Genomic DNA, 18957 nt, shown 5'->3' with positions numbered 1-18957 from the left:
AAATGACGTTTTAGTCGCATAACATTGGTTAATGGAAACGCTGTAGTTCGCAATAGTTTTTTATCGATATTTAGAAAAAAAAATTGCAAAAGTTTTGCGCACATCTGTAATGGAAACGCGTCTACTGACACTGATATAGACAACAACTCCCCTTTTTCATGCTCAAACAGCAACATTACACACTAAAGAAAGATGAACATGGGAAAAAAAGCATAACAGGTCATCTTTAACACTATTATAGTTAAATATCCCCACTATCAAATTAAATACTACAACACCCCAACATTAACATTAACATAAGAAACTGTTGAAATATGATGTTTCTATGTTTAGTGGTAAAGAGATCAAACCCCCTATCTACTTTCTGTTACCTGTCTGCGCAGAGGGATGCTCTTGGCCAGCTTGTGAACCGCCAACTGGCTGTTGAAGTCACTTTTCTTGGTGGAGCTGTGCATTTTGGCCAGCACGGCGGTCACCACCATCACACAGATGAGAAAGAAGCCCACGCAGTAGATCAGCACCTCCAGGTAGGTCTGGTTTGGCAGTTGAGTCGGGGGAATGGCTAGATTATGAAAGAAGGGAGCAATGCAAGGTGGCAGAAGGGAAGGGAATGAGCTTGCTGAACGCTAAAGGGATGATGTGTTTATTTACCTTTGTGTGCTAAGAATGACAAATCAGCCTGTACCAGCAGAGCTTGAATGTTTGACAATCACTGCAACTGACCCTTTGCTAAGTCCCGCCTTAATGTTGCCATCCGCCATGTTATCAGGCAAGCTTTTGGAAACCAATGTGTTCGAAAAGCTTTAAATGGAATTTTACATAAAATATCCCAAGACACTGTAAAAAGTTGTTGCTGGTGCTCTTATAATAGTGATACAAGTTTTTTTTTATTAATATTCCCTCATTCCCAAATGAGCATGCAACCCATCAGTAAAACACCTAGATTGGCTCCAAAGTAAATTAATATTAAGTAAATTCGTTAAATAATTATGGAAGACCATTTCCATCACAGATTTAAAAAATTTACTTTTTAAATCTCATAATTCAGAAAGTTTAAACCTCACTATTTTGAGTTAACATCTTTCCCCCAACCTAATATCAATGAAAACAGATCAAAATGGAAATCAAAAACAACCTCAACAAGAAAATAGTTGGAGAAACGAGAAAAGAAGTTTTACATTGGAATCCTGCATGAAACCTTGAGTTTAAATTAGGCATTATATTATTTTAAACAATATGATAGCTTTGTAAAGTTGGGGTCATATGTGTCACATTGTCTGGTGAATTTTTGCGGGCCAAATAAAGTCATTTCAATAAGAATTAACGCAATCCAAAATTTTGTATCATCTTTCCCCCAACCTAATATCTCGTAAGTCTGCCGTTTTTCTCAGAATTGAGTTTATTCTGACTTTATTTCTCACAATTCCGGGTTTATATCATTTTGCAATTCAGACATTCTCTGAATTGCAAGTTGATATCTCGTAATTCTGCCTCTTTTCTCTGAATTGAGAGTTTATTCTGACTTTATTTCTCACAATTCCGGGTTTACATCATTTGGAGTTAAAATCTCTCGATTCAGACTTACTTTCTCAGAATGTGTGCGTGTATTACATGTTGTTTTAATACAGCAACATTACGCAAGCTGGAGTGGGGCTTAGCAAAAGGTCAGTGGGAGAGAATGACTCAATATTGTACACATTCCTGCCAAAGTTAGAGTATCTGCCCGTTTAAGAAGCTTGAAATATCATATTAGCAGGAGACCTTTTTTAATGTACATTTTTAAAACCACAAACACACTGATGCACACACACACACGCACATGCACATGCACAAAACAAAAATCCTCTAAACGGAGATGTCGTTGTTCACGTGAATGGTGAATTGCAATGAACACAAACTCCTATTGTAGCATCATAATTACTTCTTTCATGGATCAGGTTTCATGGCACATTCTTCTGCTTATGTGACTAGCAGGAGAAGGAAACCACTGCTCATGATACTTGGCAGCCCTCGCTACGAGATTAGGCCAAAAAACTGCCTTATGTAAACTCATATGAGACATTAAATTTGCAACACAAATACAAATGTAAATTGAGAGGAATGGCTTATCTGGGTGGGTAGACAAAATCTGAGCGGGTATGCATTTCAGCAAAGTATAAATGGAGAGCTGGGTTATGGGGTAAAATTACATGAGAAGTCTGGCTGATACAGATATTTCCTATGCTATTTGGTTGGCGTTTGTCTGCCCCAAGGCTCTGGTTCTTTATACAGAGTTTCTTTCACACAGTTCATGCACACAAAAGATGTTATTGTATCATGTATACATTTCACACAACAATGCACATGCAAATGCATCTCATTGACAGATCACTTCTCTTTGCCTTCTCTTTTAATAACTTAATGAACAATCAAATATATTGTAGCGTGAACATGAAGCTCAAATGCTCTTGAGTTATTATATTTACATAATGGTTTATGATAAGAGTAAGGCCCACAGTTTGCTGACTGCAACATGCAAATGCAAAAAGATCAACATTCAACATCCAGAATTAAATCTTATTCTTCATGTTGAATGTGTTTAAGACTTTGACTGGCAAGCATCTTGATAAATCGAATCTATTTAAACCGCGAATAGATTCACCTTCTAGGTGAGGTATTTATCAAACCCGAGCCAAAGAGGAAATGATGTCAGCATAGTGCTTATGCGTAAACTCATGCTCTTTGGGATGCTTGTCCAGTGTTCAGGCACACAGAAATGTTAATTGGAAACAGGTTAATCTTGAAAAACTAGGAAAAGGATTTTATAATATAAAAGAGTAAAATGGAAACAAAGCTTTGCCAAACCACTAGCCACAGTGTCCCATCTGTTCTCAGTTGTTATTTGTTATACATTACATCATTTATTTTGCAGTTAAACTACAGCTCTTGTTCGCAAAACATCTTTAAATTAGGAAACATTTATGGTGCACTCAGTAATTTTGCACTGGTCAGTATTTACACATATACCGATACCTAGTAGCAGGGATGCGACATTGTGTGCAAAATCAATAGTTTTCTTTGTGGTGGGGTGGGCGATCCGATAACTTTAAATCGTTCGTGATGATCTACTTTTCAAGTGAATCGCAGAGATTGTGATCTTTTATGTTCTCATAATAATGTTACAATACAGCAATGACTGCCAACTAGACGGCTGTGCTGACTGGACAAATTATATCATGTGTCTTTCATGCGTGGTGACGCATTTGGGCTGTGCGATGAATAAAATTGTAGTTTTGGTTTCAATTTTGGCTTCCAACACTTATGAAAACGTGATAATCAAGATAAAATTCATTTATCAATTCAAATTCGTCCCTTTCATTTAAAGTGGTTTGCTTAAAAGCCTAAACTAAACGTCCAAATCAAAGTCCGAACAAAGTATACTTGGGGTTTCAGGTGTGCGCCTAAACAATCAAATATACACAAAAATATGTCAAAATGTCCGTATTGGTGAGTATTTACATAAAGACAGTCAGTTATGTCTTAAGTGAATAAACAGTTGGGAAAGAAATCGGATGCGTGTCATTATATTAGATCCGTGCATTCAGTCTTAAAGCCTAATGCAAATAACTGCTGCTGTCTGTCATTAACGTTAAACAAAAGACAGACTAAAGCACTCACTGCTCTTGACTGAATAACTAGTAGTTTAAATAAGAATCAATGTATATTTAATTCATACAGTGAAGATTATGCAGTGTTTTAGAGTTTAACTCCAGGTTTAATGACTATTTTGACAACTGATGTTTAATGCAATATTGTGTTTTAAATTGTGAAAATAGATAAGTCCATAGGCTTGTTCCAGTCTGGATATTCTCGATAGTACATCTCAAAATTGGGAAGATTGTGATTTAGATCGTGGTATGAAATTTTGGGAAGATCGCCCACTCCTCCTTTGTAGCATTTTATTTTACATTCCTGTCTTACATGCATGTCCTATGTACTTACTATGACTAGGTACTAACCCTGAACTTAACACTAAACCTAAACTTAACCTTAACTTAACCCATTTTAAGTAGTTCACTTTTTGTATTACTCAGTACTTTCTTGTGTAAATACACTAAGTACACGTACTGCAAAATAAAGTGCAAATGTTTTCTTTACAATGCCATTATTTATTTCGCAGTCGGCCACAAATAATTACAGAAGTGAGTAAATAACATGGGGTTCCCGAGAAAAAGTGAGTAGTATTTGGCTGGTCATGTGATCTCAACATGACGCCACCATGAGCCGACCCACTACAATTAATCAGCTTACATAAGGCCACTATTATGAGCCTTCAACTAATATTAGTGTAAAAGATTTTTCTAAAATTATGTTCCTGTCTTCGAGTAAATATATACTTATGTGCACCTTTAAATTCAGTTGTGGTCAGAGACAGTGGGAGGTTTGGCTTGGCTTGATTCCACTTTTGTAAAGAAGGACAACAAACATGTCATTTTGACATGCTTCAACTGACATTTCAAGTGTCAGTCAACACCCAGATGAATAACAAAACCACAAAGCAGACACACAGGGGTTGAAGAATGGTGCGGTTCACAAAGAATTGTTATTCGCTATAAAACCACTGTATTGCTTGTAATGGAAGTAAATTAAAGAGCTAGTGTTTACTAGCACTGACAATGTCTTAACACTCATGTTCTGTTTAGAGACATTGAGGTTATTTTAATAGCTTAAAGAAATATTGATGACATTCACGTTAAAATTATCTTACAAAATACCAAAAATTGATTTGATTTATATCAAATTTCACCCAAATCTTAATAACTGCAATATATTAGACAGTCAAACTGTCTATACTACATTAGAAGTGTCTGCACTATATAGTCATATTTATGAAAAGTGAATGTCCACTTTGTGCGAAAAACGTGGTGGTATTTTGAGGTTTCTTGGACCTCAAGGATAAAAGCTATAAAAGTCAATTTCAACTGAACATTTTGAACAGATTTTTATGGAAACTACTGCAGTGATGTGACCAAATTCAACCCACAGTGTGAACTGCCACTGTTAAGCCCAAAGTATACTTCAGTTTTGACGCAAACGCTTGGCGTATGTAAACAGCCTTTCAAAGTACACTCCATTTGATAGCGTGTGCAATAGAAAGTATTATCCTCGTTCAGTGCTTCTCTAAAAACGTCTTTGCACTCGTTTAAACTGTGAACGGGTATGAAGACATTTAACATTGTTGCATCTCCATTAGTTTGTTGTCGTTCCACTTCAGCGGTGAAACAGCGGCCTGGGCCAGTGTTGCCGCCTTGTGGACAAACTAACTAGTGCAAAAATCCTCAATGCACATGTTCAAGCTGAACTTACATTGTATGTGCGGTTAGAAAAATCTGACTACAGTACGCCCGCACTATGTTGACGAATAAATTTGCATCACACGCACAGAACGCATACTCTAGTCTACATGTAAACAACAAAATATACTTTGGGCTTTAGACAGGGAGAAACATCAACCAAAAAGAGCACCGCAAGAACCACAGATACCTTTATAGACAGTCAACCATGCAGAGTGATGGGAGTGGCCGATAGAGTTCCCAGCCAAGCAGGTGTACTCTCCAGAATCCTCTAAAGACACATTCCTGATCTGCAGTACCTCCATCTCCTTATCCGTAGTGTTGACGCCTGCCGTCTAGAGAAAAGAACCACAGGATGAAGCCGGAGAGCTCCAGGAAAACCCACCAGATGAGAGAGAGAGAGAGTGTTTTTGGATGAAGAACGGTAAAGATTTGACATCATGGAGTAAGAGAAGGGTGCTGGAGAAACACCCTTCACCGTCCTTAAGGAAAGCAGGACAGCTCCATGATCGGAAGTGGATCCTTCGATGACCCTGCTGGCAGATTGGTGGTTAGCTGGAGAACGGAGCACGCGGCTCCACCCGCTACAGACCCAACACCTGAAGATGAGGGTGACATCCACCCGCCTCCATCTCCACATGCACAAGACGGGCCACATGGAACATTACCCAGCAGAGACTGAACACAATCGCTCTCACATATGCACGCATTCAGAAAAGGAAGCAGTGGCATTTAGACTGGGAGATTAGAAAGGCTAGTCAAAGAATACGTGAGAAATATGTGCGAGTAAGGATGTCAAAGGTACTGCCACTTTGCTTCAGGCGATGCTATAATACCTATTGAACAGCACTATTAAGAACATTTAGCCATCTACAGAAGTGGCCAGTGAGTCCTGTAGGCTGGAAATGATAAAAAATAAAAGCTGGGGACTGTTTAAAAGGCTACACTAAGTCCGCAAAGCACAGCTTTCCCAATTAAGGTTTTATGCCCGCACATTAATCGTACCTAACATGATTAATTGCGATTAATCACAAAAAAACATGCAAGTTATTAGTACAATTTCTCAAATCAATTTGATAAAACAATTATTGTTACAACTGCACTTATTATAATTATTTATTACTAATTACAATTATTATTAATACAATAAGTAAAATGACTAATGTCATTGTTATTCTTGATAAAAACACAAGCTGTTATAGCGGCTGTTTACTACACATTATTTCTTAGCAGCATGCAACCAAAAGTTTGAAAACCAATAGTCACAGATAAATTACCTCATTAAAGCTACACCGTGTAATTTTTTAAGTTGATTCTTAGCAAAAAACACTTTGTTCTTTCAAAATGATATGTGCTCATTAATGTGTAATTACTTCTACCAACTAATCAAGTATTCTCGTAAGCGTAGAATCTGCCATTTAGAATACATACGAGCGAGTAGCTCGAATGGCGGCAGCCATGTTGCGCCTCCATCTTGAAAATACATTCGCCAAAGAGGGACATACCTGGATATTCAAGCTTCGCCTTTCGCGTTTTTACACTCAGTGACACCGTGACGAATGCGTGGGGGAGATTACTCGCGACTGCCGGCAGATTTGAAATAATACGGCCACCGTAGGAGTTAAAACGCCCTCGGAATGGGAGGAGCTAGAAAGTAATATTCAGTTGGTAGTCATAAACAATTTCACCGCTAGATGGGAGAAAATCCTACACAGTGTAGCTTTAAGCTTTTCAAGTATATACTTAAACTTTATAAATACATCAAGGCTATATGCCTTATATTTAATTATGAGACTTATATTTACATGTAGGCCCGGTTTCACAGACAGGGTTTAGATATTAAGCCAGGATTAGGCCTCATTTCAATTAGGGCATTTAAGTAGCTTTTATAAATGTGCATCAGAAAAAAACATTACTGGTGTTAATCTTGAGACAAAACAATGGCACTGACTTATATTAAGATATGCCAGTGCAAGTTGCATTCAGTTAAAACAGCTCAAACGTGCATTTTAGTCTGGTACTAGTTTAAGCCTTGTCTGTGAAACTGGGGGATAGAGTTTAAAATAAAAGGAGAGCATGTTAAATATCATTTTAATTTTAGCTGTGACATCAAAAACTGTGAAATGCCAGTGGTATTTATGAGGAAGAAAGAGAGACTGCAGAATTTAATAGTCATGGAAACAAAGCAATCCTGAAGAGAAAAATAGCAGGTAAAGAAAAAGCCCTCGAGCGAGGTGAAGGAATTTAGACGGGCACATTCTCAAGGTGCCACTGAAATGCTTTTGAAGTGCAAGTAATCTTCAGAGGGCATGAAAAACACCCTTATTAGGAGGGCAAAGTGCTGCACAGAGATGGAGAGAAGGAAACGTCCAGTGTAAACACAAGCCAAAATACTTCCAGTTGCTCTGCTGGGATTTTCCATGGCGTCATTTGCGGCACCACAAGGGGCACCGCAGAAAACAAAAAAGATCGACGAAGTGGGAAGATGTGTTACGGTCACCTAAGAGCCCGATAACCGCTGTCTCTACCTCCGTCTAACATCTACCTCTGCCTCTTTCTGCACTGATGTGTCTCTGTAGCAGGGGGCGTGCGTTACCTTGCGAGTGTTTAACGACGGTGAGCCATGCTGATTGGTTGGCTTGGCCTATATAATTGGCCACTTTACATATATACTCCCCACTTTCTTCTTCTGTCACGTTGTACAGCGTCAAGACCTGTGTGTTCGAGCTGTTGACCCCAGAGTGCTGCGGAGGTCAAACATATGTCAGAGGTCAAGCACAGTCAAACATTAAGGTCACTGTGATCCCAGCGGTCACTGAAGGACAACACCTGCCATTACAGCTCTTGTGAAATGGATTATGACAGCCTGCCAAGAATGTGGCTCATATTTTTTCCTAAAAGCTGTTAGTCCTGCTCCATTTGCTGAGGTGCTCCGTCCATAGAGGTGAAGTAATACGGTGAAAGACACACTTTTAACAGCAACAGAAAAAGTAAAGAACTTTAGACAAGACTGATTTCTGATATTTAAAGGAAAGTTCCAGGATACAACTAAAACGCTATCAACTGTACCAGTGGCAGCATCAATTACCACAGGGACAAATATATATATGTATATATAAATAAAACCGTATAAGTTTATGAGGAATTTGGTTTGTTTATTCCATAGACTTAAACTGTCAGCACGGTGGCATCAAAAACAACACTTTTTCATCATTTTTATTGTAAACAAAATATAGGGTAGTGTTGCTATTGTTAACTAAAACCAAAATATAGCTCAAATTAAATTAAAAACAAATATTAGATGACTAATTATTAGATTATTAGACTAATTAGATTATTAGACGAATCCTCCTGATCAAAACACATGCAAAAAAGGAGCAGGAACAAGCGATAAAACCATTGCTTTTGCACGTTGTAGTGTTTGAAAAAACAACAACAACATGAATATCTCAGCTTTTTGTTCAAAATGTTGTTGTTTTTTGAAAATTACCCACATACCCACATTTCTCTGTTCTTTCTTTTAATATATTGCATGTTCAGATATTCAAACATCAAAATATTCCAGCGGCCATTAAAGTTTTGTGAAAATGATCAAAAAAGCTGGCGCTGGCTGGCAATAAAAAAAATAAAATAAAAAAAACTGGCAGGGAAAGAGTTAAATTATTTGACTCTTGATTAAATATTGTAAACTTTGAGGCGTCACCACATTATTAATACTGACAAAAAGACAGTTTGTCAAATGGACAAAATACCTTGGTGTTTGACCAAACTTTCGGAGCTTGACTAGTAAGAGGAAATGGATTTTACCTTCAAGATTCGAACGTACGGCAGTCCGTCAGGGCCGACTCTGCTGCCGTTCACCTCGATGTGCTTCAGCCACTGGATGTGTGGTTGAGGATCACTGAAGACTTTACACTCAAACTCCACGTCACTTCCCACCACTGCGGTACGGTTAGCAGGCAAACCAGCCTGGAGGATCGGCCTGTGCGGTGAACGCTCTGTGTCACACACACACATTTATGTCAGTGAGGTTGAAATAAGCCTGATTAACAATTTTTTAAAGTTCTTTTCCCCTATTAAAAGACATCAAAATGTGAATCTGTATTACGGCAAATGGGATCTTCAACAGGGCTCGACAATAAGACTGCTCGATGGCCCAGCGTAAACGACGCTCGGGACAGTTGACACAACTGGCACTTGCCCGATCGGGCCAGTGCTGCATCATGAAAGTTTATCATTTGCACGTGTTTTTAAGCCTTGTCAGTTTAAATAATCAAGCGCAAGAAGACGCGAAAGAGATCTAAATTCAGTAGTGTGAGAAGTTTTGTGAGCGCACACATCTGAAGCGTGCGTCCAGAAAGCCGCTTCTCAGACAGCGTGCGAATGCTGAACTGAGCTCTCGTTCACGTCTTCTTGCGCTTGAACGGATACATTCACACAGAATTACATCGGAAAATGCCAGTCTCGGCGAGTATCCTACTAAATGTAGTCTGTTATATCTTAAGTGACATAAAAAATTGAGAAATAAAATGCATGTGTGTCAGTATATGGGATCCGTGCAGCTCTTAAAGTGACAGCAGCTTAAAGAACCTGCAGCTGTCTTTGTTTTAATGTTAATCAAACAACAAGAATCACTCACTGCTCTTAACTTTTGTAACTTTTCTGTATTTAATTTATACAGAGAAGACTATTCTATTTTACATTTGATTATTAATTTTCTCTACCTGAAAATTACTGTTAGACTTCATGAAAATCATGAAAAGCAGTGTTTATTTCATTTGTATGTTCATTCTACTGTATTTGTGATATTGCTCGTAATTTGATTATATGTTCTTATTTTATTGCTGACCATTTGCTTGTCTTTAACAATTTTATTTTATATTTTATATTATATATATATATATATATATATATATATATATATATATATATATATATATATATATATATATATATATATATAGTTAGCAATAAGAGTTAGCAGTTTTTGGTGCCACAAAATTATTTATTGAGGTTATGGGTCAAAAACAACAAAAGCAATAAATAGGCCTAACTTTTTTTATTTTAATTATTTATTACTTCTTTGTGGTGCGCCAGTGAAAATTTTGGCGGGGCAAGTAAAAATTTGAACGACCGGGAAAGTAGAAAAATAATCCTTAGCGTTGAGCCCTGCGTTCATTAGATGCTAATATCACAGACAGTGCCTACAGGGAGCAGCCAATTTAACATGCAGACTAAAAAAATCATTATAATTGCTGTAATTTGGTGGAAATGAGTGGAAATGTTATTTTAAGCCACAGCCCATCTCTCAGGCCTTCTGAACAAAAGGCAGCAAGTCTATAAATCTACAAACAATCATTAAAAAAAAAAAAAAAAGAGAAAGAAAGAAAAACGTACGTGTCCATTTTATTTCGATACAAATCGCACATGAACTCACATCGCAGTTACATCCTCTGAACTCATAAGTAGGAACTTCTCAAGTGGACTTGATGCCGTAGATGTGTGAGTGTTGTGTGTGTGTGACAAATTCAAATGGTGTCTTCTCATGAATGTGTATGTAGGGTGCAAATGATGTCACAGCAGCACTGATTTATTTTCTACTTAATGAAGGCATCAATCAAGTCCATGTCAGCCAATCAGTGTTTGAATTACTTTCTTCCAAATACACTGATCTCATCTTGAGCCACTAACCGCGTCTCTAACTCATCCAATGCATCACGTAAACACTTTGTATTTGCAATGGATCATTTAACACACACCATCAACAGAGTACACGTGCCTGTCCTTGACAAGCACGTACACACAGACACTCGCACGGAAAATGTAAAGCCAGCCGTTACTTCGGTTCATTTAAGGGAAGTAATGGTAACCATTAGTGGTGCTGCGCCAAAGCATTAGCTGCATGGTGAACAACACCCATTTGCATCTGATTGACTCAAGTAAACATTGCAGTGCTTCAGCGACCCTCCCTTAGGGATCATTTGCCTGTGCTAGCTAAAAACGTAAATCGATTTAATCAAAAGGGTTCGCAATAAATCACTGCAACTGAGCTGGTGGGGAAGGGAAGATCAACACAAATTTGCCCACAACCAAAGAATAACAAAAAAGTTGGGCTTGGGTGAAGATGACATTTACACCAACCTAACTTTTAAAATGTAGAGGTAAGACAAGAAACAAGACTGACCGACTACGTCCAGCTGGTAGGTGTGATTGATGCTGCCGTATTTGTTTTCCACCAGACAGGTGTAGTTGCCTTTATCTGACGGTACCACCGACTCCATTATGATGGTCCACATGTGCTCCCGAACCTGTGCAGTAAAATGAAAAAATATAAAAAAGTGTGCAGATTCTGTGTGCGCCACATAAATTACCACATAATGTATGATCTATTTAGAAAAATAGTGTCTGTTTACACTAAATGAAAATAGCCCGCCTTGTTGGCAGAGGCTATTTACACTAACTCCACCCACCAATGTCTGGTTGGGACAGACAAAATTACAAAAAACGCCTGTGGCCTGTTACCAGCAATGGCGTAGAGCAGGGGTGTCAAACTCAGTTCCTGGAGGGCCACAACCCTGCAGAGCTTAGCTTCAACCCTAATTAAACACACCTGATCCAGCTAATCAAGGTCTTCAGGATTACTAGAAACTTCCAGGCAGGTGTTTTTGGAGCTGGTTGGAGATAAACTCTGCAGGACAGTGGCCCTCCAGGACTGGAGTTTGACACATGTGGCGTAGAGAGTAAAGAGTACTTTTGACGCGATCAACCAGAGTTCGAATCCGCCTTTTGCCGAACTCATTCTTCTCCCTTTTCCGACTGCATATCAGATTGAAAAGGCTTTTATTGTCAATAAATATGAAGAAAATATGTGAAAAGTGCCTAACGGTTAATAATAAAGTGTTTAGGGTTCGAGAGGGCTTTATTGTCCCAATAAGGCGGCATTTATTTAATAAATATACTAATAGTATCTAACTACAATTTACACTTATTGCTAAGAAAATACTGCCATTTTCACTTAATGTAAATAGCCCTGCCTTTGCAAAATTGCCTGTATGGAGGCACAGAAGTGAATCTGATCCAAAACTCTTCAATTAAAGACTTCTTATAGACAACATCTTCTTGCAGCTCAACATCTAAAAGCAGAAAGCTGCTAAATGCATTAGAGGGCTGCTTGTCGTTTAAGATCATTTCTATGAAAGGCTGAGGAAGTTTAACAGAGCGAGCTGGCAGCAAATCCCCGTCAGGTCAGTTTAACATCAGTCAGGCACAAGAACAGAGCCGTGGAGAACAGCTTGTTCCATGGCGGAGAGTGGGAAACGGGCCGATCCATGTCCACGGACACAGAGCTCTTCTCAAGCCAAGAGCTCTATAAACCGCCAGCAAACATCAAACTTCAGTCTATTAAACAACATACATCTGCTAAGCAACATGGACCTCCACAGATCAGTGGCGATTTTAATAAATACATATTTTTTATGAAACTACTTAAAATATAAATTTGTATTTTGTGTATATTATATTGTATCAGCATATGGCAGAGATTTTTGCTATTTGTGAATTATGTACTATTTGTCTGTTTGACACAAAGTTATCATCAGAAGTGCACAAGTCTAATGTTACGGTACTAAATATTGATATTTTGTCCTCTCATTTTGTGTTCCACATGGAAATATGAATGTCATTACAGGTTTGGAATGATATAAAGGTGAGCAAATTATTTTAGGGTGAACTAAACCTATAAAAATCCAGCAAACAGAGCATGTGTTCTCTGCAGTAACAGCTTGATGAAATGAGCTTTAGGTTGGGCAAAATTAATAAGAGGTTATAGGCCTACAGAACCCCAGATGTGAGCCGCTACACTCAGTCTGTCTGACTTCCTTTTCACAAACACTTAATGTAAATGAACAATTGTGCCAGACTCTTGTTAAACAAAAGAAACCACGAGAGACTGGGAAGAGTGCAGGGGGGAGGTTACTACGAAACACTGCAGCAGGGCCCCTCAGCGGAAGTCCTTCACACTCCTGGAGCTCAAACACACGTTAGGATGCATTTATGCACACATTACTATCGCTATGGTATGGTACTGAGTCTGTCTCCACACACACACACACACACACAAAAGAATGCACTTTTCTTAGTATACTCAAATGTCTGTATAAAACCATGTCAATGCACATGTTACTGTGTGTGCGTGCATGTGTGTATGCATTGCAGTGGCCTCAAACACAGTCCAGATGGTAAAGTGTGTATGCGGTGAGGGAGAGGAAGAGGACTAATATCTCCCAGCTGGGAAACACCTTGATGAGAAACACAGACGCTACAGGTCCACAATGACACGAGCAGAGAACTGCGGAGAACACCACTATAATGTCATGTAGAAGGGAGAGGAATGGAATAAAATTTTGAATTTTGATCTGTAGTATTTTTTAGAGACTCATTCTCATTTTGATTTTCTAACAAGTGCGCTGTGGCCAAAACTCTCCTAATGACGCGTTGCTAAGAAATCAATTTAAACGTTACTTTGAGTTTGTTGACATTCCTGATCAACATGGTTAAATGAGTACAAGGACAGAGCTGGTTTATCCTGGAGTTTATTCTCATCTGTCTGAGCACAACGAGTTGTGTAAAATAAGGAGCCAAGCAATAGTAGGCCGCCTCCACCAGAAACCCACGGCTCCAATGTCTGCCTTCCAGGCACGGTTATTCAACCTCTGTCATGCAACAGTGAGGTGTCTGGAAGACAAATCTGTTGAGGAGGAGGTGCCCTTTTAACCTCCAAATCACAGCAGCTGGCTGGCAAAAATTAAGTTTGGGAACCAGTTTGTGACGTCAGAAAAACCAGCGATTTCAAACCGTGTTTTTGAGACTGTCTTTGGTTCACTGCAGTTTTAAGGTGAAAATACTCAGCAATGGTGTCGACTTATGAATTTACACATGGTTTGCCTTAAAGCATATTAAAAAACAACGCATAGACATATAAACAACATTAAAAGCTTGATTTTCACCACAGGGGGACTTTAAGATTAAGACATGGATATTTTGAAAGCATCTCTGAGATAGAATTGGGATGATGTGTCACCTTGAAGCCTCCTATTCGCTGGTCTCTCTTAAACTCTTTGCCGTTCTTGAGCCACTTGAGAGTTGGTGTAGGGTTACCGTTGGCCTGGCAACGGAACTTGACAGTTTTGCTGGCGGGAACCGCGTGGAGCTTCTTCTCCATCTTATCAGGGTGAGCCCAAACAGGAGCCATTGCTGAGGAACCGATAGAAAGTACAAAAAAATAAGACTGAGGAAATTGCTATGAAACTACAATGTGAACATTATCAGGAGGATGACCATCTTAGAACACTAATCCAAAGCAACGATACGAGCACGTTCCAGGCGAGTGATTGTACTAAGGTGACCTCAGATCAAAGTGTGCAAGATTTGGGTGTTGGTGGATGGTTTCGCTCCTTTTGACTGGCTTGATAGTGCCCTTGGGACTCAAAGACTAATCCATCAAAAGACATAAAGACTTTCAGTCTAATAAACAAAAGCTCGGCACATTCCATAAGACGGCTGTGGTTTATAAAACAAAAATGTGCACTATTTCCTGTTATAATTCCTGCTTTGAAGGACAATCCTAACAATATTGATTCGCATTGACATTTGCATATCTTTGAGTCAGAGTTTCGAGCACAGAGAGTTTGACTAAGAGAGCAACGGTGACTCACGAAGCAGCTTCTGGTCATTTGATAGCTTGGCCTCCTCTGAGGAAGACTCATCTTCATCATCATCTTCTGAGGATATCAATCCATCTGACCAAAGAACAGAAAATCAGGTTACGTTTTTGCTGTGTTTGTGAACAATACAAATGTCAACCTATCAGCAATTTTGAATTCAATTGGTTTCTCACCTGTAACGTTGACATTGAAGTAATCTGTATGGTTGCTGTTGGGTCCCTGAGCAAAGCAAGCATACAGACCAGAGTCAGCCGGCTCTACTGTTTCGATCTCCATCTGGTCGCTGCGCAGACGCGTGTGCTCTCCGTCAACCAGTGGAAAATGGTCCTTAGTCCAGGTCACTTCCTGTGTCTCCTCTTTACCTTTACAGGTTAGCTCCAGTTTATCCCCCGGATACAGAGTGTACGGCGTGGGATCAACCAGGGCTACTGCTAAGAACAAGATGAAAAAAATAATGAGTTATGTTAAGCTGTAATATAATTAGAATTCCTGAAAATAATGTACTTTAAAAAAATCATCGTATCGAATTCTAAAGTTCCTATCCAACCATTAGGTAAAACCACCAAACTGGCGACCATTAGGATAACCTCCAACTTAGTTAAATCTAACTCCACAAAAGGTAAGATGTTGGGCTGTTTCAAATATTAAGCATTACGACATAAAACTAGCCACACATAATATGCATCACTATTACTAGGGATGTGCACGAGGACTCTGAAGTGACACCAATGATTGATAATGTGAACAATGATCGGCCATAATGAGTTACGTGACTTTTTGCTGAATTTGAATTTCTTAAGAAAAAATGAAATTCTGAGAAAAAGTCAAATAGGGATTTTTCTAGAAAGATGGAGTGCAAATGGATGCAATATTTTGACATAATTTTGTGCGTGTGTCCGTTCAAGCGCAAGAAAACGCGAAAGAGGAATAAATTCGGTGTTCGAACGCTGTCACAAACTCGCCCCCCTCTCTCTCTCTCTGTGCAAGCGCAAGACCCAATTTGTCGCCACTTTCGCGTTTAAAATCGCTTGAATATGTAAATTGGCAAGACAAAACACGTCCGAATGATAAACTTTCACTCTATGATGGTTAAACTTATCAATTAATCCGCGAATCACATGCTAGCCAAACCGCGGGGCAGCTGGTCCGTACGGATCACGGATCAACTTATAATTAATAAACACACTTAACATCATGATTGATGCAATCAATCCTTCTCCAGCTCCAGTAACAATCCTACTCCAGTAAGTAAACGTGTAATGTTGGTACTCAAAAGGGTTTCCTCCATGTTTTCTGCTGCGCATAGTTTATTTTTACCACACATGCGCACCAGTTATGTGCACACCTGTTTATAATAGTCATATCAAAATATTTTTATTGGTTTCGCTATTGGTTAAAAAAAAACAAAAAACATTTTGAGCAAAAAGCTGAGAAAAATGCGTTTTTGTCACAGACTACATCCAGATCAGATTCAGATCGATGATCAAAACACAGATGGAGTAGATCGAGTCCATCAACACCCCTAAAGCTTCACAGTCCTAAAGCTCGTCCTGGCTCGATATTTCATTGAGTAACATTAGGCAGTTTTGATTTATATGCCGTTTAATGTTGATGATTGCATTATTTTACATTTGCATCTGTTTACAAATGATATCGCTTGTTTCTGCTTCTTTTTCACGTCTTCTACTTTTTCAGAAGATGTGTAATAACGCCCCCTAGCTTATAACAGTGAAAACAAGGAAAGCAGTCTTTCCGTCAATGGCGGGGAAAAAGTTAAGAAAACATTTGAGAACTTAAAGTCCCCCTGTGGTGAAAATCAAGCTTTTAATGTTGTTTATATGTCTATGTGATGTTTTTAATATCCTTTAAGTCTAACCATGTGCAAATTCATAAGTTAACACTATTGCTTGGTGATCAAAGATGAGTTTTGAGGGATAAGATTATTGACTACAAGGGGACTTTAAGAATTTTAACGAATGTCTCAGAATTTATCTAAAAGAAACTTCTTTCTTAAAAAGATTTGTGTGAGTCAAACCCTCGAACATTGTTGCAACTGGCATCCTATAGATGAGCAGAAACACCTTCTAACGTCTATCAAAGATACCAGCTCAGTCACTGCTAAATCAAATCTGAGTTGGAATTAGTCAAGGGCCAATTGTCAGGCCAATTCTGAGATAGAGCTCAAATTTGATTATGGGATGCAAGGTCGGGGGCATTGCCTCGGATACCGCCACCTGAGCCGACCCGTTGCTCCAGGCGACCAGTGGAGGGGGGTGGGGGTGGGCTAAATATAATTACGCAGATTCATTGTCCATCAACATGTCATTCATTCATCTGCACCTTTCAAGCAATTGGCTGTGCACTGTTAAAGGGGAAGTGCTTCTTGCGGAGCAGAGCACCAGGGGATTATCCCTGTTGGGGTTCCTCTTTAAAAGAATAGACTGATGTTGTCAAAGAGCACATTCTGACACCATATGCTAATTGTGACTCTATACTAACGGTAAGATGAGGTGAGATTTTCACTGCTTTGGTGACTGCTTTGTATTCTAATGCTAATTGGATTAATTTCTGTTCAATAATGCATTTGACTTGCGCTGAGGGATTTGAATTACACCAACTGGATTCCTGTAAAAGATGCACCAGGACTTGATGATTGTTCAAAAAAAAGGTCAAATTTCCATGAAATCCTGCCACCTTGCAGAAGACGACATTTACACTATTGTTTTGAAATGTGAGTAAATCCAAAGAAACAATGCGTGGCCTACATCCCATTGAGACACTTTTGGTCAAAAGTAATTGCAAAGTATAAGTAAGAAAATTACAAAAGAATTTCTTCTGCCAAAGATGTGCGGTTGTGAAAAAGCATTCAGCGCACATTTCATGAAAAGAAACCACTTTGGAGAAACTGGTATGCTTTTTTCCCCTGACACGTTTTTAATAGTAAACGTAACCCAGGTTTCCTCTTGACTAGTTCTGCTGTGGTAACTCCGCCCATCACCACCATTAACTCTGCTAATAAAGGAGAGCGAGCGAGAGGCCTGTAGCAGCAGATTTTTGGGATGGTATCCATGGTGACCTCAGTAGGGTCTAGTTAAGGTATTTCCTGCTTCGCATGTGTCTAACAGGCTCTTAATCCTGACAGGAACAGGGGGCCAGGGAGGGATCAACTTTCCCCACCAAAGCACTGCAGAAAAGAATGAAGGAAGAGACAAGAAGATGAGCTAGTCTAGTCTAATTTAGACACAAATAGAAGCTTAAAAAGAGGGCGAGTAACCACAGTTTAAATAAGTAAACATTTTTCAAGGTTGGATTGCTTTTAAAAGTCAATTATATACCTGGAATAGCAAAAAGCTATTATACATTTACACCCACATTGCTTAGGGAAAAAAATACTTTAATTGGCCTTTTGTGACAACATGCCCCAATAGCAGGCATAATATGGGGTAAATAGCCACATTTGTTGCACATAGTCCAACCATTGTTTTAACCAATACTATAATTAATGCATTTTTATTGATTTTATTGGTAGCACTATATTTTACAGTCCTGTTGCACATGGACATACTATGTACTTATTATAATAATTGCAATAACTGGGTAATAACTAGGTACTAACCCTAAACCTAACCCATTATATTACCAGTACTTTCTTTGGTACACGCAAGTGCACATACTGAAAAATAATGTGCAACCATTTTTATTTTTTAACTGATTCCCAATCTGACATTTACGAAAAATAGAGACCAGTTTCAACCTTTATATTTTCAACCAATATGACAGCATTCAAAGAAACTAACTTCAACCCTAAATAAGCACAGCCTCACTTGACCTCAGTGTCAGTGAGCCAGAAATATTTCACATTATAATTGATGAATTCATATTACAGATACACAACTGACCAT

The 18957-nt window shown here is 38.8% G+C and overlaps 1 protein-coding gene across 3 annotated transcripts in view; it reads right to left on the bottom strand.

Annotated features, from left to right (window-relative positions):
• The window catches only part of LOC311065669 (fibroblast growth factor receptor 1-A), a 42442-nt gene that overhangs the window by 9519 nt on the left and 13966 nt on the right, over window positions 1–18957 (bottom strand). The window contains exons 3-9 of one of the 3 annotated variants that reach the window (XM_084086331.1): window positions 15229–15486; window positions 15047–15130; window positions 14413–14585; window positions 11518–11641; window positions 9141–9331; window positions 5524–5668; window positions 366–562 (exon numbers count right to left, since the gene is read on the bottom strand). In XM_084086331.1, coding sequence (XP_083942457.1) covers window positions 366–562; window positions 5524–5668; window positions 9141–9331; window positions 11518–11641; window positions 14413–14585; window positions 15047–15130; window positions 15229–15486 — 1172 coding nt within the window. The remainder of the gene's footprint in view (window positions 1–365; window positions 563–5523; window positions 5669–9140; window positions 9332–11517; window positions 11642–14412; window positions 14586–15046; window positions 15131–15228; window positions 15487–18957) is intronic. The other 2 variants (XM_084086332.1, XM_084086333.1) reach the window with 2 other exon arrangements.

Source organism: Abramis brama, assembly GCF_963993115.1.
Source record: "Abramis brama genome assembly, chromosome: 16".
NCBI classification, from domain to species: Eukaryota; Metazoa; Chordata; class Actinopteri; order Cypriniformes; family Leuciscidae; genus Abramis; species Abramis brama.
The sequence above is the reverse complement of the archived record's forward strand: the minus strand, read 5'-3'. Positions and strand labels throughout refer to the sequence as shown.